Source organism: Schistocerca nitens, chromosome 5 (assembly GCF_023898315.1).
Source record: "Schistocerca nitens isolate TAMUIC-IGC-003100 chromosome 5, iqSchNite1.1, whole genome shotgun sequence".
Lineage (NCBI taxonomy): Eukaryota > Metazoa > Arthropoda > Insecta > Orthoptera > Acrididae > Schistocerca > Schistocerca nitens.
Window position 1 is genome coordinate 804,845,808 of NC_064618.1, and position 23,741 is coordinate 804,869,548.

Sequence of the window (23,741 nt, forward strand, 5' to 3'; positions counted from 1 at the left end):
CCTGATTCCCTGAGCTCATCATTGTCATCTGACTTCATTATGCAACATACACCTCTGGTTCTGTCCAACATTCTTCATACAGGTGACTTAAGATCTCAGAACATACAAGTGCACTAGCTTGAGCAAAAACAAGGAAAACGGAGTAGCAATCAAACATTATTCATGTTATGTAAGGGCATGTGCTACAACTAATAAATAAGTGAATACAATTGTTGCTCTATTATGGGAATACTTCTAAGTAAGGTACTTCAAATAATGATTTAAGATTTGAACACATGAAAAATGAATGGAAATATTACATCAATGCAAGGTGAAATATGGTGGAACTCCAGTTATGTCACACAATCGAACTAGAAAGAGTTGGTCTGTTCTTGTGCCGGCAATAATCAAAACACTTGTCACAGTAATTTGGATAAATAAAAGATCAACATAAACCAGGATGGCTAGACTGGAATCTGAGTGGCATTCTTTTGATATAATTATGCCATTTCACTAAATATCAGCTCAGCCCTGAACCAGGTGTACTGATTTCATTACTTTCTTTATGAGTGAAATTAATGTATTAGAAACAATCCAGCTTAAAAATTTTGTAGCTCCTACTAACTGAAGGCTTCATAACATTTCCTAACCTTAAAGTCAGAAATCACCAGCAGACTATATGAAATTTTGTGAATGTGTTCTGAGGGAGGGCTTCACTCAATTATTTCACAACAGAATTTTCAATGCAACAAGCCATAACATGAATTAATTACTATCAAGTTAAACAATCTATATTTCTTATCAGTTCATGTGAACTCCCTGTGATAGATTATATACAGATTTGAAACTTCATTACTGATTACTGTCACTACATGGATGGATTTTGACTGTAAATATGAACAAATTAATATTTGCTTCTGGCATGGGTGATTATGAAGATTTCGCCATTTACATAAACACTCATCTAAATATAGATCACTCTAATGAGAAAGAAAATTACACTCACGGTTAACTGGGTAAACTGAAGATCCTTTCATCCATGGAAGTAGGAGATGGGGTTGAAAAAACTGACCGATTCAAGGATTACATAAAATAGAACACATAACTGTGAGCCAGGAAGAGTTGGAAAATAAAACAATGCTACAAACATAAGTCAAGTCCTGTTGGACTCCCTTTTACAAAAAGTCTGAATAATTTTGGAAATTTATGCTGTAGCTGAGTAAGTGTAAGAAGGTTCCTGACAGCTAGCAGTGCTGTTAAAAATGTACATATTTAATGAGCACTCCCTAAGTTGTAGAAAAGAAATCCAAAATCCATTTGTTTTCAGACCTGCATAGGCACTGTAGTAATGCAAATTCTAAATCAAAACAACAGATACAACGTTTTGGTTACAGATTTATTACAACACAAAAGAATGTCTGTAAATTAATCACAAATGTTGCTCCACTGATCATGAGGATGTCACAAGAAAGCATAGCTAATATAAACAAGTAGGTTAAGTTACAGAAGTTCAAATTATTAGAGTTATACCAATAGTTAATGTTAGTAAAAAGTCAATAATAAAGTGTTATGTAATTTTTTTCAGATGAAAACAAGCAACCCTTCCATGAAACACACAGTATCATACAGTGCTACAGTATCATACAGTGCTACAGCAGTAATATGAAAATCCATATGTACTACCATAATCTTGAGGTAGTACAGAACAGGCCTGTTGTGATGGATGGGTTACATGGACACCTGAAAAGAGCATACTCTGGTATGACTTAGCATGCAGTCTATGTCTTACGTTTGTATACAGTGTAATATATGATCACCAGCACCAAAAACTACAACAAATTAGATACTTAATATGTGTTAAACACCTATGATTCTTATTTTAAGGTATGTCCCAAAAATTTTGAAATAAGTAAAAACATTCCAGAGAAAAAGAAATGTGATAATAATAAAGCAGTGACATCAGCCTTTTGAGTCTTGGTATATGCTTTGGAAATCCAAAGAAACAGGCAATTAGCTTCAATATCAGCAAAATAAAAGACATCATTCACTAAACTCTTAAATGTCATTATGTTGCTAGTTAGATTATTACATACATCAATGTGAGACACTTGACTAGATTCAGGACGTAAATTTAAGGTGTGTGGACTTATTTGCACATCAATGATTTCTACAACTGAATACATTCCCAACATGTCTGCATATATTGTGAAATTGTAATGGATTCTACACAGTTTTGCTATAATATAAACAATGGGATTTCAGAGAGGACCATAGGAATTTGTTTTATGTGAGTAACCAATAGTCAATCCAGTAGTGACAATTAATGCATCTTGAACAAATGATAAATTATGGACACTGAATGGATATTCTAATAAAGATGCTGTGTTGGAAAATTCTTCTCGAAAATTACATATGTAGTGGATGAGTCACAGTAACAATGATATTCAGAACAGAATCCGTGAATAAAGGAGTGTAGTAGTTTTATTACTGCTCAATAACACATGGAAGTTGTCAAATCATGATGCTCATGCAAGTAGTTGTAGATTTTAAGATGAACACTACTTAGGATGATAAACTTCTATTGGCAGACTAAGCAGGATCCATTAATAGAATTTGTGATAACATAATTAATTCCCAATTACACTTGTTGAGAACTGACTTGTACGGTGGTAACTGACACCCTACAAATTGCAAACAATCTGAGGTGATACCATTCTTTCATATTATCTTGAAATGTGTAATATTCCAGAAGGATAAATTCCTGCCCCACACTGCTGAACAGTTTGCATATTAACATTCATACTGTAAACTTTCTTCACAGCAAGAAATTTAATTACACCATACCCACCTACAGACTAAAGGCTCAAATAGTGTGTGTATAAGTCAGTGCATTTAAACCCCTTCCCATGAAGAAGAATACCCCTTCCCACGAAGAAGAATGAAAGCAAACCTTAGCATGTGGTCATCTCTACTTTACATGCACCTAGCCTTCGCCTGAATATTCCCTAACAAAATTCTATAGGGTTTACTACGTGCAAGAGGGCTTCACACTCTTAAGCACCTCCATTATTAAACACTGCACTCAAAGTGAAACAGCTTAACAGTCCTTTCCTCAAAATGTACTCAGAATTTCTTGTGATCAAAGATACAACGCACAATATGTTTTTATCCAGCAAACAAAACTAATGATGCTCTATGGCATTTGTAATGTTCTAGAGAGAATATGACAGAGTTTAGGTCTGTGTTGGAGTATGAGGTATCGTTAGGTAACCTGGTCAGAAAGACCCACTAAAATCCCTGTGTCATGGTAACCACTCTAAACTTTTTGTTGCCACACACAAACCTCCTTTCTTCTACAAGCTTCTGCATCTAAACAATCTGATGTGACAGTCAGTAATTACTGAACAAACTTTAGCTGCCTCTAGACACTCTGATGCAGTGACAGAAAACTGCAGTGACAGAAAACTGTAGTGACACTTCACTCTCATTAAAAGGGCAAAAATAAATAGTTTTTCTTGTAGAGGATGTGAAAATCCAGTGATGAAAGGTGTTTTATGTATCAAATGCAACTACTATTACATGATTAATCAGCCGATCAAGTAAGTGCAGGGATTCAAAAAATGAAATTATAAAATTACTACAAAATGACACCGAGTCATTCAAGACAAAAAAAAAAAAAAAAAAAAAAAAAAAAAAAGGATCAATATGTGTGTGTGCAAAACCCACCAAATGGAAAAACAACAAGGCCACAAAATTGCATGTGGTCGTACGAACTTCACTCAGCAACAACTGTCTATGTGGGATCCGGAGTGATACTTAGTAGAATCATAAAATAAAGGTCAGCGACTAACAAATATATTTCCAAAATAAACTGAGCCATCAAAGAACAATGTGATCATCTCTGTACAGTTTTCATAGATCCAAGCAAATTTATATATGAAAACTGCTTAGGGAAGGACACCAAGCATTTACATACACTAAGCACTGATAATCAGGTGGTGAGATTAGCATCTTTCTGAAAAAAGTTGCTAGCTTACTAAGAATATAACATTATTACACATAGAAACTTAAATACTGACATGGCAAAATGATCAAAAACAAGAAAAGATTTTGAAGAATCGTTAATACAGTATAATATCGTGCCAACAATATCTGCACCAACTAGAGCGACTTTCCAAAGTCAGACAGTTATCGACAACAGCATTACTATTATTAGTATGGGGCAGATGATTTGCTTCTGCAGAAGTAATAACACAGTATCAGAATCAAAATGAACACTAAAAGAGATCAATATCATCAGTGAGCAAAATCTTTAGAACAATATTAAGAAGGGAAACATGGAATAAAACTCCATAGGTGCAGAATGTAAATGGAAAGTATGATTCATTTATTACAACAATTAAACACAATTTTGAAGTAGCATTCCCCAAAGTAGAGAGAGACAAGAAAAGCTGCAAGGTCAAACATAATGGATTATCAGTGAAATAACAGAAATGTGTACGAAATTACAGGCTCTCATATAGTAGGGAGAAGCTGGAAACTATAAAACACTGAAACATAAGTACAGAAAAATAATAAGACAGCAAGAGGAACTAATACCACCATAGTTAACTCAAAAACATGATAACAACAGCTTGGAATGTAACTAACAGTGAAAGAAAGGAAAAAGATGGAGCAAACAAAGAAACAAAGACTAGTTCAATAGAAGTAAACAACACAGTGTTTAAAGATGGCTGAGAAATAGCCAACATACTCACTGATACCCCCCATGAACCATGGACCTTGCCGTTGGTGGGGAGGCTTGCGTGCCTCAGCGATACAGATGGCCGTACCGTAGGTGCAACCACAACGGAGGGGTATCTGTTGAGAGGCCAGACAAACATGTGGTTCCTGAAGAGGGGCAGCAGCCTTTTCAGTAGTTGCAGGGGCAACAGTCTGGATGACTGACTGCTCTGGCCTTGTAACACTAACCAAAACAGCCTTGCTGTGCAGGTACTGCGAACGGCTGAAAGCAAGGGGAAACTACAGCCGTAATTTTTCCTGAGGGCATGCAACTTTACTGTATGGTTAAATGATGATGGCTTCCTCTTGGGTAAAATATTCTGGAGGTAAAATAGTCCCCCATTCGGATCTCCGGGCGGGGACTACTCAAGGGGACGTCGTTATCAGGAGAAAGAAAACTGGCGTTCTACGGATCGGAGCGTGGAATGTCAGATCCCTTAATTGGGCAGGTAGGTTAGAAAATTTAAAAAGGGAAATGGATAGGTTAAAGTTAGATATAGTAGGAATTAGTGAAGTTCAGTGGCAGGAGGAACAAGACTTTTGGTCAGGTGATTACATGGTTATAAATACAAAATCAAATAGGGGTAATGCAGGAGTAGGTTTAATAATGAATAAAAAATAGGAGTGCAGGTTAGCTACTACAAACAGCATAGTGAACGCATTATTGTGGCCAAGATAGACACAAAGCCCATGCCTACTACAGTAGTACAAGTTTATATGCCAACTAGCTCTGCAGATGGTGAAGAAATTGATGAAATGTATGACAAGATAAAAGAAATTATTCAGGTAGTGAAGGGTTATGAACTGCAGATTGAAACTGAAGAAACTGCAAAAAGGTGGGAATTTAAGGAGATGGGACCTGGATAAACTGACTAAACCAGAGGTTGTACAGAGTTTCAGGGAGAGCATAAGGGAACAATTGACAGGAATGGGGGAAAGAAATACAGTAGAAGAAGAATGGGTAGCTCTGAGGGATGAAGTAGTGAAGGCAGCAGACGATCAAGTAGGTAAAAAGACTAGGGCTAATAGAAATCCTTGGGTAACAGAAGAAATATTGAATTTAATTGTTGAAAGGAGAAAATATAAAAATGCAGTGAATGAAGCAGGCGAAAAGGAATACAAACGTCTCAAAAATGATATTGACAGGAAGTGCAAAATGGCTAAGCAGGGATGGCTAGAGGACAAATGTAAGGATGTAGAGGCTTGTCTCACTAGGGGTAAGATAGATACTGCCTACAGGAAAATTAAAGAGACCTTTGGAGAGAAGAGAACCACTTGTATGAATATCAAGAGCTCAGATGGCAACCCAGTTCTAAGCAAAGAAGGGAAGGCAGAAAGGTGGAAGGAGTACATAGAGGGTTTATACAAGGGCGATGTACTTGAGGACAATAATATGGAAATGGAAGAGGATGTAGACGAAGACGAAATGGGAGATAAGATACTGCGTGAAGAGTTTGACAGAGGACACAAAGACCTGAGTCGAAACAAGGCCCCGGGAGTAGACAACATTCCATTAGAACTACTGATGGCCTTGTGAGAGCCAGTCATGACAAAACTCTACCATCTGGTGAGCAAGACAGGCGAAATACCCTCAGACTTCAAGTAGAATATAATAATTCCAATCCCAAAGAAAGCAGGTGTAGACAGATGTGAAAATTACCGAACTATCAGTTTAATAAGTCACAGCTGCAAAATACTAACGTGAATTCTTTACAGACGAATGGAAAAACTGGTAGAAGCGGACCTCGGGGAAGATCAGTTTGGATTCCGTAGAAATGTTGGAACACGTGAGGCAATACTAACCTTACGACTTATCTTAGAAGAAAGATTAAGAAAAGGCAAACCTACTTTTCTAGCATTTGTAGACTTAGAGAAAGCTTTTGACAATGTTAACTGGAATACTCTCTTTCAAATTCTTAAGATGGCAGGGGTAAAATACAGGGAGCGAAAGGCTATTTACAATTTGTACAGAAACCAGATGGCAGTTATTAGAGTCGAGGGGCATGAAAGGGAAGCAGTGGTTGGGAAAGGAGTGAGACAGGGTTGTAGCCTCTACCCGATGTTATTCAGTCTGTATATTGAGCAACCAGTAAAGAAAACAAAAGAAAAATTCAGAGTAGGTATTAAAATTCATGGAGAAGAAGTAAAAACTTTGAGGTTTGCCGATGACATTGTAATTCAGTCAGAGACAGCAAAGGACTTGGAAGAGCAGTTGAACGGAATGGATAGTGTCTTGAAAGGAGGATATAAGATGAACATCAACAAAAGCAAAACGAGGATAATGGAATGTAGTCAAATTAAATCGGGTGATGCTGAGGGAATTAGATTAGGAAATGAGACACTTAAAGTAGTAAAGGAGTTTTGCTATTTTGGGAGTAAAATAACTGATGATGGTCGAAGTAGAGAGGATATAAAATGTAGACTGGCAATGGCAAGGAAATCATTTCTGAAGAAGAGAAATTTGTTAACATCGAGTATAGATTTAAGTGTCAGGAAGTCGTTTCTGAAAGTATTTGTATGGAGTGCAGCCATGTATGGAAGTGAAACATGGACGATAAATAGTTTGGACAAGAAGAGAATAGAAGCTTTCGAAATGTGGTGCTACAGAAGAATGCTGAAGATAAGGTGGGTAGATCACGTAACTAATGAGGAGGTATTGAATAGGATTGGGGAGAAGAGAAGTTTGTGGCACAACTTGACTAGAAGAAGGGATCGGTTGGTAGGACATGTTTTGAGGCATCAAGGGATTACAAATTTAGCATTGGAGGGCAGTGTGGAGGGTAAAAATCGTAGAGGGAGACCAAGAGATGATTACACTAAGCAGATTCAGAAGGATGTAGGTTGCAGAACCGTGTTCTTGAAACCAGTCACAGAAGATGGAATGAGTAAAACTGTACAGAGACTGAAGTCCAATAAGTCAACTGGTGATGACATATCAATTCACATATTAAAGCTAGTAAGTGAGCACATAATCACATCAACACTGCACAGTGAGCAGCTATTTCAGAGGTGAAATTTTTCCCGAAAAACTGAAGATAAGCAGGGTGTTGACTGTGTACAAGAAAAGGGATAACAATGACCCAAACAACTACAGCCTAGTTTCACTGGTCTCAAGTTCCTCAAAACTCCTGCAAATGCTTATGTATCCTAGATTAATTGATTAAATAGACAAATATAACATTCCTGTACCATCACAGCATGGTATTGGCAAATCTACAGAATCAACAGTTGCCTGTCTGACGGAATACACTATACAGTTCTTATTAGATGAAAAAAAGTTATATCTGCAATGTTTCTGGGTCTCTCCAAAGCATTTGACACCAGCGACCCTGAAACGAAAATTGGAAAATTCTATTATTTGAGGGCAGGCTAGGGTAGTGGACAGAATCATACTTACATCTGTCTTTGGAACAAAATACATCACTGATTCTGCACATCAGGGATCTGATAGTTTGTTGGTAGGTTTGTGGAGGTGTTTGGCATTAGATGACTATACACAGATCGCGTAATTTGCATAAATAATGGGGCACTGGTTTGCGTATGCAGTGATGGTATCCAACAATGACCCTGTTGGGTTCCACAGAATTTACATTAGGCGAAGTGGGTCACTGAAATGTCAATGTGAGTTCACTATAATGCTCCTCAAACTACTGTAGCATGGTTCTCACTCCGAGACATGGACAATTATAGTGCTGAAAGATGACATCAACGTTGGGGAAGACATCAAGCATGAAAGGGTGCAGGTGGACCACGGCTATCAGCACATTTTCAATTACTACCACAGGTCCCATACAAGCTCAAGAGAACGTCGCCCATCATATAATACTGATTCCAGCAGCCTGCATTGTGCTGTTCACCTGAATGATGGCATTTGTGGAGACAACCATTGAGCTAGTGATTCACCCAAAAAGTTGACACATTTCAATTGATCAACAGTCAAATCCAGATGGTCCCATGCCCACTGCAATTGCAACTGTCAAGGTCATTGGGTCAACATGTGAACATGTGGGGGTGTTCTGTTGCAGAGCTCAATGTTCAATACTGTATGATGATGGTGTGCTCCAAAACACTTGTATATGGACCAGCTTTGTGCTCTTTCAGCAGAGATGCCACAGGTCACCGTCCATCCTGCTTTACAGTGCAAAAAAGCCTCCAAACCCCACGTTCTGTGAAGAGTTGTGGACGTCCAACCATTTAGCTCCTAGTGGTACTTTCACTGTCGTCCTACCTCTTTCCGTAGATGCTCATGACAGTAGCACTTGATCATTCAACCAGTTTCGCCATTTTCGAGACACTCGTTCACAGGCTCTGCGTAACAATAATCTGCCCTTTGTCAAAGTCACTTATCTCAATGAATTTATCCATATGCAGCACACATCTTCACTAGGCTGATCCCCCCATCCATGTCTGCTCCACTTACATATTTCTGTTATTGCATCACATGCCCACAACATCACCAGGCAGTATCGAACGTCACGGTGGGCAGTGGTCATACTGTTTTCGCTTATCAGTTCATATCAATAGGAAAAACATACCAGTCAGAAACCAAAGTCATCAAATATAGAGTACCACATGGATTGGTAATGGAGGCATTGCTATTTGATCTATTCATTAATGATTATAGGTGTTGAAAAGTAACAGAAGAAAATATTGTATGCAGGTGACTGATAATACTGAATAGTGACCAAAATGTGGAATAACTTGACAGCAGAACATACATTTCTGTACATTACGGCTCAATGGCTCTTGGAAAATGGACTGGTCACAAAGATAAAAAAAGATTACATGTACAGTGGTCACAAACAAAGATAACTCTTCCGACTTGAGTTTAGAGGAGAATGAATCAAGGCTGAAAGAAGTAGAAACCACGTGATTCTTAGGTATTACTGTGGATAATGAGCTCAATTGGAAACAACATATTAATTCTGCCTGTAAAAAACTCTGCTGCATCATATTCATAATGAAGAAGCTATCACAGTGTGCACAGTGGCACAGTATATCATAGACCCTTAGAACCATACCAGCAGTATGAAGTATAAGTGTGGGGAAACTAAAACATTTGAGAAACAAAAAAAGAGTGTGTACAAAATAAAATAAAAATAAAAGTACAGAATCTATTAAGAACAACAACTTCTGAAACACACAGAAGCTTCTACAAATATCTAGGTATCTGTAAGTTTTAGATAATTGTAGATGCATAAAATAATCATATATATATCACAAAAGATAGCACAGACTGGATTACACATTACAGTTACACGTCCACAACAAACAGAGACAGAATGACACATGAAGCATACCCCATCAACTGACAATGCTTGAAAAAGGATCTCAGTGCTCAGGTATCAAATTACTAAGAAGTCTGCATGACAGTGTACATGCCACTAACTTTCCAAAGATTCTCAAAGACTCTCTGTTGGGAAAGGAATTTTACAGTGTTGAATAGTACTTATCACATTAAATTTTTACATATCATCTATAATCAGTGATGTTAGACTGTAAGAAAAATGCTTAGGAAGTACCTGATAATGAATGTTTTCCATTTTTGACGTGCCCCATATTGCATGTACATCTACTGTGCACCAAACAATCCTACAGGATCAATTCAATTCAATTCAATTCAATTCAATATATCCAAAAACAAAGATGATGTGACTTACCAAACGAAAGCGCTGGCAGGTCGAGCTGCCAGCTGCCGGCGCTTTCGTTTGGTAAGTCACATCATCTTTGTTTCTGGATATATTTTTCCCACGTGGAATGTTTCCCTCTATTATATTAATATCAATTCAATTCAATGTTAACTTTAAACAGCATGAATTAAATCTGACCTTATATGTTGTTGTTTCTGCTTCAGTAATTGTAACCACCCAGAGAAAACTAAACAAACACTGTTTACTGTACTTGAACACACTGGACTCGCATTCGGGAGGACGACGGTTCAATCCCGCGTCCGGCCATCCTGATTTAGGTTTTCCGTGATTTCCCTAAATCGCTCCAGGCAAATGCCGGGATGGTTCCTCTGAAAGGGCACGGCCGACTTCCTTCCCTAATCCGATGAGACCGATGACCTCGCTGTTTGGTCTCTTTCCCCAAAACCAACCAACCAACCAACTGTACTTGAAAATGGGCTTATAACCCAAAACCTAGGTTGTGCAGTAACATAAATAATAAACTTTGTGAAACAGGCAAAAAAGTGTTTGTTTAGTTACAATATTTCACCAAGAGCCACAGTTGATTCAATTAAAATGACCCTGAGATAACTTTCAAAAATATCACTGGTAGTGAAAGTGGAAAAGTTTCAGCCACATAAACACAGTCAATGAGCTACAAGAAATTACATGGAGAAATGTCTGCGGAAATAGAAGACAGTATCAAATAAAAAGTCTCTTTAAGCATTTACTGTACCAAGGCTGTCAACATTGAATTTAAAGAGAAAAATGTAATAGATTCTGGTTAAGCAAAGTGATGGCAAATTAACATTACATGAAGTAACAGAAAGGAAGAGAAAATTAATACAGAAATAAGTAATAAAGATGAAAAGGAAGTCATAATGAAAATTAAAGGAAAAATGTAAAAGCTGTCTAACTGGAACCTCAATGCAGAAAAAAATTCACTAATCGATAATTCTGCACAGCATTTATATCTGTTGATATTGTTGATATGCCGTCAGTATGTTGGACTGGCTTACTTTCAAATTATGAAGCATAATATCCATTATAGTTCACCAATTGCAGCTCATGGTCCATTTCCCAATAAAAACAGCAATTCAAATTTTAGATACAAAGAACCTCAAATTCACTACATAAGCACCAATAATGCCCCAAAAGAAACAATATCAGCCTTCTGAAAACTACAGCCACGAGTTCCATTTCATTTAGTGTAACTTCTTATAGCAATTTGTTTTTACATCCAAATTCCTACAGATAAATAACTGATGATGGTCGAAGTACAGAGGATATAAAATGTAGACTGGCAATAGCAAGGAAAGCGTTTCTGAAGAAGAGAAATTTGTGAATATCGAGTATAGATTTAAGTGTCAGGAAGTCATTTCTGAAAGTATTTGTATGGAGTGTAGCCATGTATGGAAGTGAAACATGGACGGTAAATAGTTTGGACAAGAAGAGAATAGAAGCTTTTGAAATGTGGTGCTACAGAAGAATGCTGAAGATTAGATGGGTAGATCACATAACTAATGAAGAGGTATCGAATAGAATTGGAGAGAAGAGAAATTTGTGGCACAGCTTCACTAGAAGAAGGGATCGGTTGGTAGGACATGTTCTGAGGCATCAAGGGATCACCAATTTAGCATTGGAGGGCAGCATGGGGGGTAAAAATTGTAGAGGGAGACCAAGAGATGAATACACCAAGCAGATTCAGAAGGATGTAGGTTGCAGTAGGTACTGGGAGATGAAGAAGCGTGCACAGGGTAAAGTAGCATTGAGAGCTGCATCAAACCAATCTCAGGACTGAAGACCACAACAACAACAACATAAATTCACCAGTAGTAGTGATGTCAGTATACACAGGTATTGTGGTTTGTGAAACACTCACAACTACAGAAGGGCAACCATTTCTACACAGTGCCTATTTTCAAAGATGTTTGATATCACAAAGAATGTGACTTGCTTCATAGCACACTTTTGGGTGTCTTTGTGGGTTCCTTCAATTAATCTGGAGCGTAAGCACTGGGCACACACAAGACCATTATCTATATCACCAATGAAGGTGATTAGGCCAGCTGTGTGAATACTGCACTTAAAATGAAATTATCAACTCAGCTAAGCACATAAAAACCTACGATCCATACATCACAAATGAAAAGCTCATAAATAAGTAAGCTGATTAATTTTCACCTAATCTTACTCTGGTGTTGCTTCTTTGGTACGTGGTATTGGAAGACCTCTCTATGAATATCTTCACCAGACCATATTTTCCAACCCTGTCCTTTTTTTCCATGCGAAGGGAACTACGTCCTACAAATTTGCAGGGAAACCTGTCCTTTATTCAAAGTGAAGGGAACTATATTCTACAAGTTAGCAGGTCTTGCAGTTTTCAGTTGTGTTAATATAAATGCATTTTCTGTCTTTATATAACAAACAATTACATCCCTCCAGGGGAACTTGTGAATAGTTCTTTCTTCATCTTTCTTTTGTAGCACTGCTTGTTATTGGACCCCTCAACATCACTAGCAATGTCAACTTTCCATAAACAAGAACCCCTTCTTGCTATAAAAGTCTCATTGCAATAATTTTCTTCTTTGAATAGCTCAGCCCCAAATTCATGTGGCACAACCAGCACATGATTTAAAGAATTTCTCCTCAGAAGTTAACAGCTATATCATATGCCTCGTGGTGTATTCTTATGGTGATTCATTTTTAGGCATCATGATACTACAGTTACAGTAATTATTTTTGCCAATCTATATTAGTTCATTTATTTTTAAACATTTTCCTTCTTCTACTTATCTCTTGCTGTTTCCAGTCACTCTCATTCCTCAAAGCACTTTTTTGCTTTCAAGCTGCACACTCTGCCATTCCTCCCATCATCTGTGTACCCTTTTCCAGCACCATCCTGTATGTTTTGATATCCACACATTGCCATCATTGCAACCCTATTATATACTTTCTGCAAACTGTATTGTATACTGCACAGAGAGAGAGAGAGAGAGAGAGAGATAGGGGGGGAAGAAGAAGAAGAAGAAATTATTTTATTCACTCTTCATGTATGAAACTTGTCCCCATGGGCAATTCATTAAAATGCTGTGGCATTCTTCACAAAGGAAACAGGTTAAAATCCTTGCAGTAGTAGAAATTGTTGTTACTAGAATTGTGCAAACAATGTGGAAGCATGCAATTCCTCAGTGCCTAGCAGTATGCAGGGTTAAATTAAAACATATGTGAAGCATGTAGTGGTATGAGTGACATAACATTATTAATAGCCTTCCATTTGTTGCTAGAACAAGTGCTACAATTAGGAAGCTAGAGGGAATGCCGTTTTCTGTGACGTGTATCTGTGCTCCATGCTTTGATCCACTGTAGGTTGGTGGCTGCCTTTCCCTTATTTTATGTATTGCTCCATCCAGGAATTTCCATTATTGTTATTTGTTGGAAAGATTTAAGCTCATTGCCCTCCTTAGTATCATTCAAGAGCCAAGAGTGCTCATCATCATCTGGTTTTTGTTCCATCCCATATTCATCCATATGCCAGAAACATAACATTACCTTGCACTGGCTCTTGACAAAGTGATTCACATAATATTAGTACACATTTAAGACTTCATCAATAGGTTGGAGAAAAGCAATGGCAAAATATTTGCACTAGGACCTTGCCTACGACAGCAATACAGAATTCTTACATTGTCCACATTGTTCTTTATCGAAACTCAGTATTGGATTAAAGCTTCATATTACCTTAAGAGGCAAATACCTAGAGCTCAGTTTTAATCACGTTGGAAGATCCAAATCTGTGAACATTGTGTTGTAGAGTGAAAGATTTATCCTGGTTGTAAAAAAATGAGTCTGGTATTGTCTATTTCAATCACGAACTAGTAATGCGAATAAATATAGCATTATGTGCATGAAATAACAGTTATGAATTAGAAACTGAACACAAAATTTTCCTATTTCAAAAGATCCATAGTAATATTTTACAGAGGACATCCCAAATACAAATCTGCAACATAACACAATGTAAACGTGGTAAAATGAATAAAAGTTTGGAAATGAGAGTTCCCAACAACTGAAATAAAGTGATACTTCAGATGCTGACCAGACTGGTGTATACTGGGCAAAAAAGAGAAGTGTGACGGTGAATTACATGCCTACAACAAACTTGCACTCACTCTCTCTCTCTCTCTCTCTCTCTCTCCCACACACACACACACACACACACACACACACAGTTTCTCATTATGTAGTAATAATACTTTAAACAACTCCTGCACCTAATGTACTCTAATGCTTAAGCCTCGGTGAGGTATCTTACCTGCAAACATTTGAATACGTATAGAACATAATGAATTCTTAATGCTTCTCCCCATCTCCCCCCGCCCCCTTCATATGTTTAAAAATTGACACAGTTACTGAATGAAATTCTGACTTAAATTAGGAAATTTGATATTTTTGGGACATACCTCATAAATATAGGTGTGAGGACAGGAATGTGTAATTTTGAAGCTTGTCTCTCTTCCTTCCTGGCATGTATCGGGCCACTTGCCTGCAGTTGTGTGAGGTTTGAGCGGAACACATGGTCTGCCAATGGGAGCTGAGTCAGGTCGTGCTCGATGCAGTGCATCTGTGTTTCCTGTCGCTGCATGCACGACTCGAGTTGTAGGTGTTTGCGTGCCAGAAAGCGCTCCAGAGTGACTGCAGTCTCCGGTCCGGAAGGTGCTTCTGGTTCGTTGCTACTGCGCACCTCTGTACCACGTACAACATCAGTACCATGAGGGGGTCACTGGTATTATGAGAAAGGGATGTCACAGAGGATTGAACTGGGATACTCTCACTTTAAGAGTTTTCTATACTCATAAAATAATATTGAACCACCACTGCATTACAACTGCACTACTGTGATTAAACTAAGGACTCTACATTCAGTACATTTTTATTTTTACGCTACAGGATGAAAGGTGTAAGGAAAGATTATCACTTGACACATGAAAACACACCTACAGCGAAAATTAATACATCATTAAGTGTGAACATACGTCTACAATTAAAACAGAAATACTAATTTCAGGAAAACTTGTGGGCTATGAAATGAGAACAAGCAAGAAACTTTACAAAAGAATAACAGCAACACAATGTTCCTACTCAAACTTTGTCCTTGTCTGAAGAACTGACAGCTATGACGTAAGGTCTTATACTCAGATGCCACTGCAAGTAAATGACAACATACTACATTATAACACATTTTTGGTTGCAACAACAAGCCTTTAATTAAGAGGTTCCACAGTTTTTGTAGAACATCTCACAATCAGTTCCTGCATGAATGATACTAAAAGGAACAGGAAGTGCACTAAACAAAAACAGACTTACTTTAAAACATATAACATTCTGTGGAGAACACGGAGTGGAATTTTCAACCTAGGTGATGTACAGTTTTCAAGTAGTTGTAAAGATCTAATTAATTAGTATTATTTTATAGCAGTAACATGTGATCTTATACACAACTGGACTAATTTGGTGAGGCTGGAAATTGGACACCTAATAACAGATTAAATACAGCCTAATGCATGCGGCAAAGTACCTGTAAACACTAAACTGCAATAATGCTTCATAGTAACTACTGTATGAACACACAGGAACAGCACCTACATTGAGTAAACAAAATTTGTAACACAAGAGTAATGTAAACAATCAAATTCACCAACAGCTCCTACAATTTCAGCATTCTGCGGTGAAACAGAACGGAAAATGTCACAGGTCCTCACAACCAATACTGGATCCACATGCCATCTAATTCATTTTCATAATCAGCTAAGTATTGATCGAATTTATTCCTCTCAAGAATTGGCAGAAAGATAATAAAAAATATAAAGGAAATCTACTGTACATGGTCCTCAACAAAATCAGAGAAATAAAAGTATTCACGTCATCACAAATGCTTTAGGCTACTAACGCAATTCAGCACTCTAGCTGCCACATATTTTATTTATTTGTAGAAGTTATTTATACAAATTATGGATTCAACTAACAGCAACAATGGCAGATCAGATACGACACAATACAGCCATCACTCCTGCATCGTAAACAGTGTTACACATCACATGCTCCGTAGATAGAATGTCTCATGACATTCAGAAACATATTGAATCCTTCACATTGCCATAGGAAATACTGCTGAAGCAGATCAAAAAAAGTAGAAATAAATATATGGAACAATAAGAAACCCTAAGAGTGAAGCCCATGGCTAACATAATCTCCCTCCATCACAGTTTCTGAGCAGTCATGTTGGGTTGTAGTATCATTAATCAATTGAATGATGTCACAGGCTTGCAATGCAAAGAGGCACCGAGCACTAAGTTACTTGCCTGCACAACCGACTATGAACAATTATTTCAAGTATAGTTCCCTTGTTATGAAAAACTGGGCAACATCTATGTGTGCACCAATATAGCAATTTTGACTGCTGGATAATAAATGCTTTGACTCGGTGAATGAGGAACAACTCTGAACAGAATTCTGTACTAGGCAGACCAGTTTCTACATCAAACTGAATTATGCACAGAGAGGTAGGAGCAAGGAAGTTCACAAACATCACAGGCCAAGCACGAATACTATGCAGAAGTGGTAAGCCATATTTTGAGAATTTGTTTAACAAAACACAAAACATCAACACAATTGAGGTGATTTGTGGATTTGCGTCAAAGAGAGTGACATGTGGAATAGCTGAGAACTCTTTTCGCAACTATGCAAGGTGAGGCACATAAGATGTAACACCGCTTCATTTTATGAATGACTCAAGGTATCAACAGAAGATTTTTCAGTAACTGATACTACCTATGGGAGCACAAAATTTTGTTAATTGCAAGCACTATTAATTGCTGTATTAATTGTAATACTGAAGCAAGAACATTCTTTTTTATGGAACAGTATACTTTTTAATGGCATTTGAAAACTCTTGGAAAAGAAAGACAAGAATAGTGAAATAAAATTGTTAATTTGACAATGAAGCTTTTTTCTGCAGCATCTGAGAAGCCTGTTACAATAGAAAGATAATGCATCCAGATTCCTCTACTGCCAAGTGAGTACCACTAAGAGAAAACCTCGTGCCGAGTTCTATTGTTGTATGAATCAAGGGTAACAGCAAATTTTGGCTGATTTGCTTCTCAATTTCAGCGTATTATTCCTCAAGTTTAGCATATTACTCAAATGATTTAGCAACATGTTTCAAGGCCAACATTAACAAGCACATACCATTGTACTCTTTTTTTCCAAGACGGTTTTGAATGTAAGTATACAAATACCATATTCAAAAGAATCACAGGGCTCCCACACATACAATCATATGCTGAACATCTCATTTTGATATATTAAAAGATGTTGTTCTCCAACGTCCACCTGTGGACAGCTGGGTGTCCATCTCCCTGGGCAGAGGTAGGCATGGGTGAGAAAACAGCTCACAAATACGCATTCAGGGAGCAAAGCCATTGCCAATGTGACCATACTGCTTCAGTCAAGCACCCACGGGAAAGGGTGGTCAAGTGGCTTACATACACGACAAAACAAGATGCGAACACGGTGCAACAAGACTACGTGGCAAGCAGCCTATACTACCTGAGGCTGCCTGCCTGCCTGCGGGTCAGCTGCAGGTGCTCAGGATTGAGCATGCTCCATGTGGCAGCAGTGGAACTGTCTGTCTAAAGCCATTTTGGAAACAAACGAAGTCTTACACAACACAATGCATAAGGATTTCAAGTGCAGAAAGTATAAATCAGATCACAAAACATATTTCTTTGTGATTATGGATTATATAGTACATCATAAACCCCACCAGAGCTAGGCTGTCTGTCTGTCACAAGCCAGAACAAAGGGGGAGTAATAGAGGAGCAACACCTCTTTAAAAAGCCTTGGTTCAGCTGGTCTGGCTGATAGTACCTCGTGAGGGCCCTTGCCAGGGTGACGGTGAAGTTGGTCAATGGCTTTGAAGGCGGAAGACAACAATCGTGTCCCAATGATGGATAAAGCAGATGAACTATCTTCATTTAGCAGCATCTGTTCTTCAGAGAAGCAGCTGTGAAGGGCATCTGACTCCAAAGGTAGGCTTACAACCTCGATTCTATTACCGGGAAGGATTTGTTTGACCCACACCAGTTTGAACAACCAAGCATCATGGAATGTCGTCACAAAAAGGGCACTACCCCAGGTAGTACCTCGTTGAGGGAATCTACCACTCTTAGGAGTGCAATCAGGCCTGTGGATTCTGGGGAGCCTGCACGTAGATGCTTTGAAAACACGACTACACATGCAAAATTCAAGACAAAACAGAATTACTATTTTGGGACTTTGAACATCAATTCTCTATTAAAGTTGGGCAACACAAAGAGTTGAGAATGATGATGGAGAAACATGACATAACTATCTTGGCCATTCAAGAGACCAGATACCTAGATGAAGACACAATGGAAATGGAAGGTTACACGATTTATTGTGGTACCAACATTTGATACCACACTTGTTAGGGATTGCAGTTATCGACCGTGGTCCGTACTAGTATCGCTGGACCCGCAAGTCGCCACTAGCGCCGCTCTGTGGCTTGTAACAAGTCTCTAGCGAGTGCTCGTCCACTCTTGCTCAGCACGTCAAGTAGGAAAGTAGTATAGCCTTCAGCTGATAGGAAGTAACCTCTAACAAGGCACTCAGTTGAAGTATGGCCTGTATGATGCCTCTATAGCTCTCTGTTTGTAATTATATTCCTCCTGACTATGAAGACTCCTGTACCACCAGTTACGTACAATATATTATTTTTTACCAACGACTTCTAATTATTTTAGTTGTTGTAGACCCAAACCTAGCAGCCAGCTCCTTATTGACTTCATTGACAAACCTGCTGTATATGCAAAGAAGAGATTTGTATGTTTCTATTTAGCACTGGCCACCAGTCATTCACATTGGCAATAATTCGTTCGTCGTCATCATAACATTTATAAAGGCAAAAGGGTAGTCGAAATAGGTAAGTACATGCCTGTACTTGGCACAGCTTTTGTTGTTTGTAAGAAGGTTGTCAGTTCAATCGTGGAGTTCTTCGACCGTTCTGAGAGACTTTCTATCCTAACTCTCAGCTGCAGTAAGAAAGGTTCGCACTGCTCAATACGCATGCACCAATCAATGAGGACAACAGACGTACTCCCGAGAAAGTTGAACAGTTCTAGGATCTTCTTGAAGAACAGTTAGAGAAAATACCATCTAAGAACATAAAGAACTTACTAGGTGACTTTAACACTCACCTGGGAACAGAACCGCAATTCAGATCAACAATTGGAAAGTATCCTGCTCACAAGACAACAGAAATGGTATAAGACTCGTAAATTTGTGTCAATTCTTCAATCTTCAGATAATGTCAACATTTTACAAACACAAGCCAAGTACACAGAAGACTTGGCAATCACCAGGCAATGTGTGTGGAAAGAAACAGATTGATCATGTAGCATTCTCTAGGAGAGCAATTAAGGCAATAATGAATGTTACAGTACACAGAGGTGCTCATTTTGACTCAAATCATTACCTTTCCAAGATCAAAATGAATTTCATCCCTCTTAATAAGGCCGTGAAAACTGGAAATAAAATTCATAAATATGATGTTGTAAAGCTCAAAATCAATCAAAACGTATTGGAACAATACTACCAGCGACTGACATTTGAATCTCATAAATGGACAGACATCGCCACCAAAATCCAACAAGCAGCTAATACTGCAATCCTAGAGCTAAAAAGAGAAAGCATAGATGGTGGAAAGAGGTTTGTGATGAGTGGTGGCCCAAAGAACAAATGCCTGGAAAAAGTGGAACTCAACTAGGAGACCTGAAGATTTTGATGTATTCCGTGAAGTTCAAAAACATGTAGCCAGAACTTTACGAAGGGCTAATCGATAGTATGAGAAACAGCAGTTAGAACAGATTATTCAGGAGGCTTCTATCAGGCGTTCAAGTCGAATTTGAAAGGATACCAAGCCCCTAGTCTTAGTTTTAGCGACAAAAACGGAAAGCTCGGCCAAAACAGAAGTGGCTCTACTCTGTAAGGAATGTGCTTAATTTCACTGTTTCCCGCTTCCCAAACCTCCCATTCATGTGAAGTTGGTGGTTAATAGTCACTGTCTCAGTTGTTGCTCATTGTTTGAAAGTGATGTTAGTGTATTTTCGTCACTCTCTGAGTTAAGGAAGAAAAGTATACTGTATTCTACAAATGAAAGTGTGTGTATAGTTGAAACTTACATCTGTACAGGTTCCAATAAGACAACTCATGAAATTTTTCATGAACAATTTCTGAGCTCCAGTATTTCTGCAAAAAGTTGATAGCAAAATTGGAGTTGAGTGGCAATGTTTCTGATTTTAAGTGGAACAATAAATGTTCTGTTCAAACTCTGCATAAATTTGTCAGATAGCTTCTGCAACAGGCAGTGTGAAACGAACATCTTTTCTAGCTGTACTTCGCTTCTTACATCTGAAACCTTATTAATTATTGCGAGTGGTCGTTTAAAAAGTGGAAGGCAAACTTGAACCAAGATCGTATTTTATGGGTGCCGTAGTTTGGTTCCATTTTTCCATCCTGTGAATAGCTATACTAACTGCTACTGGTCCTATGGAAACCACGCACAGTGCATACAATTCCTCTTAAAAAATTCAGTAAGCAAGTTTGGGTCAAAAGTCTGGTAGTCACATTATCAGTCAAGTGGTCTTTGAAACCACTGTCAATATAGATGTTTATCTTCATATTTTTGAGAGCTTCTACTCTCACTCACCAGTCAGCAAGATATCAATGCCATTTTCTTTTTATCCTTCTTTCAATGGGATGCCACATGTCTCATTGAATGTTGGCTTGTATTTATGACATCTTCACAAAAGAATCCACAGTAAACAAAAGCTTTGTGACCACCTCATTTGCAGGACATGTCTGCCTTTTATTTTCATCTATAGAGATATTTAAACGTAAAAGTGTATGAAAATAACCGTAAAATTGTAGACCAACTGTATGAAAATGTACACCGAAGTATTGCAACAATCATTATTACAGTTCTGCATAAAATGAGCTTCAATGTGATTTCAAGAGCACAAAACTGCATACAGGTGCTGCATGAGCTCTTTTCACGTAAGTTGTAATTTTTTAAATGTTGTGACTTTGAAGAGTATTTTCCAAGTTTACACAAAATTACATGTTTATATGTCTAAATGAGCATATTACTGATGTGGTGCCACTTCAACATTGTACAGACTGTTAAATAATCTATACAAGTGAAAGCCTTAGTGAATTCAGTTGTGTGTCTGCTATGACATAACTGGCTCATCTGGAACAATGGCCTATATTACATTCAAGACTAACAGGTGACATTTGGATTAAGAAGTTTTGTTCTTCGCTAATGGCTTTGTTATGCACAGAGATATGAAGACAATCACTTAAAATTAATAGCTCAACTCTAAGAATGTCATCATGAATTCAGTTATAGTCCTTGAGACAAATGATTGGTACTGATAGTTCACATGGCCAAGTGGCTTGCTGCTGGATGTGGAGTACTGCACCCAGTCACTGCAGCTCAGTTGCTCTAATGGCAGAAATAAAAAAGAAACTCAACAGCATGCAGTTCCTATCTGTAAACCAAAATTTACTTACAGTAACTAGTTTTAATATACAAGTTAAAAAATTGAGAAGAATTATTAAGTGCTTAGTATGCTGACTTATACTTTTTTATATCTTTTTTTTTTACTTCATGACACAAATGCAAAATACTTTTGCAATACTGTGAAACATTCACAATTTTTCTCCTTGTTGTTAAATATTTTCATTATTAATGTGTTCTACGAGGAGCAAAATAATAATTTACAATAGCTTCAACACATCTGAGTTATGCTTTCACTAATCTTTCTTAATGTGCCTACAGATCAAGTTATGCCTTCACACTTCGCTACATGGTATTTGGGGCATAACTTTTTGCATAGTTTACAGATGGAGTCCTCCTTGGGGTCGTGATATGATCCCTTCTGGAAGTTATGGATGACAAAACGTGTATGCAAATGGCAGAGTTGTATCTTCAGTTCTTTCCACATATCTGACTTCATCGCTTCTGTTTCCACAACTTTCCTCAGTACCTGCTTGGTTCTATTGTGTGTCTCCTCAGTGAGAGTTTTGTCTGCTTGCATCTTTGGAAGAGCAGAACATTGTCTAATACCTTCTATGAAGAAAAACTCCTGCACTGTTATGTACATGTAGCTCTTTCTTGTGAATTTTGAGACTGAAAGCGATCTTTCTAAGAATCTTTCTTTCACTGTCTGCAGTTTCTTGAATTTTTTCACCATCTGATAAGTCCATATTAATTGGATTCCATATGTGGCAGCTTGAAAAGCATTGTCAGAGATGCAAGGATAAATTTTGCAGTTTATGGAAGTCATAAATGAGTTTTGTTGCCACTGTTGCTCGTTCTTGTATATGCAGAGAGAAAATGGTTCCAGCTGTTTGTAGCATTACTCCAAAGTACTTAAATCTGGATACAAACTGTAATACTGATCCACCGCAAGTGTGATAGTCTGAGACATTCTTCTTCCTCATTGAAATTTCATTGCTTTCATCTTTGAGCTTTTTATTTGAACTGAGTTCCCTAGTATCCATTTTTTAGTCCTTCAACATTTATATGCCTTCATATACTGTTATATGGTTTGTGTCTAGAATCAACTTGATTATTCCTGTCTGATTAGCTAGTATCTACTAGACAGAATAATTTATCAGTATATTAAGAGTTTTAACCTGAAGTAAGTTTTCACAATATGATGATCGACATATAGTATGTTCCCCCCTTAAATTTCATCATGTGCCACAGTTACTGTAATCAAAAAACTCCACTCTCATTGCTGTCACAATGCAATTTTGAAATGTTTCTTTCGGCACTGCTTGTGCAATCACTGACATTTACCTAAGTTTCAATCTAACTACACAAAACTTTTAAATGTCACACCCATGACACTGTGCAGAAAACTGATCCACCATGCCAACAACACCTGTCATTTTCATTACTAACTGAACTAGCTGAGCCTATGTCTTTGACCACTGTACATAATAAAAATTTGTGGTCTTAAAATTATTGTCTTTCAGAAGCTACACATACAGTTTTAATAATGTGGGCTGTTCCTTCCTCTTATAACAGTTACAAGTGGGACAACAAACAGTGTCTTTCTGAAATCGGTCTAAAGTTCACTTGCTTCTTCCTTGACTATTTTTTCCTGGTTCCTGCAGCAGCCTTGTGCAAATCTCATTACGGTCTTTATTATACTTTCC

At 37.8% G+C, this 23,741-nt stretch overlaps 1 protein-coding gene across 5 annotated transcripts in view; it reads right to left on the reverse strand.

The window, feature by feature from the left end:
• Nucleotides 1-23,741, reverse strand: part of LOC126259219 (uncharacterized) — a 1,236,031-nt gene that overhangs the window by 35,628 nt on the left and 1,176,662 nt on the right. For 2 of the 5 annotated variants that reach the window (XM_049955824.1, XM_049955826.1), the window contains 2 exons: nt 14,894-15,176; nt 1,494-1,719 (listed from right to left, as the gene is read on the reverse strand). In XM_049955824.1, coding sequence (XP_049811781.1) covers nt 1,659-1,719; nt 14,894-15,176 — 344 coding nt within the window. In that variant the 3' untranslated portion in view covers nt 1,494-1,658. Of the gene's footprint in view, nt 1-1,493; nt 1,720-14,893; nt 15,177-23,741 lie in introns of those variants that run through there. The other 3 variants (XM_049955829.1, XM_049955828.1, XM_049955827.1) reach the window with 3 other exon arrangements.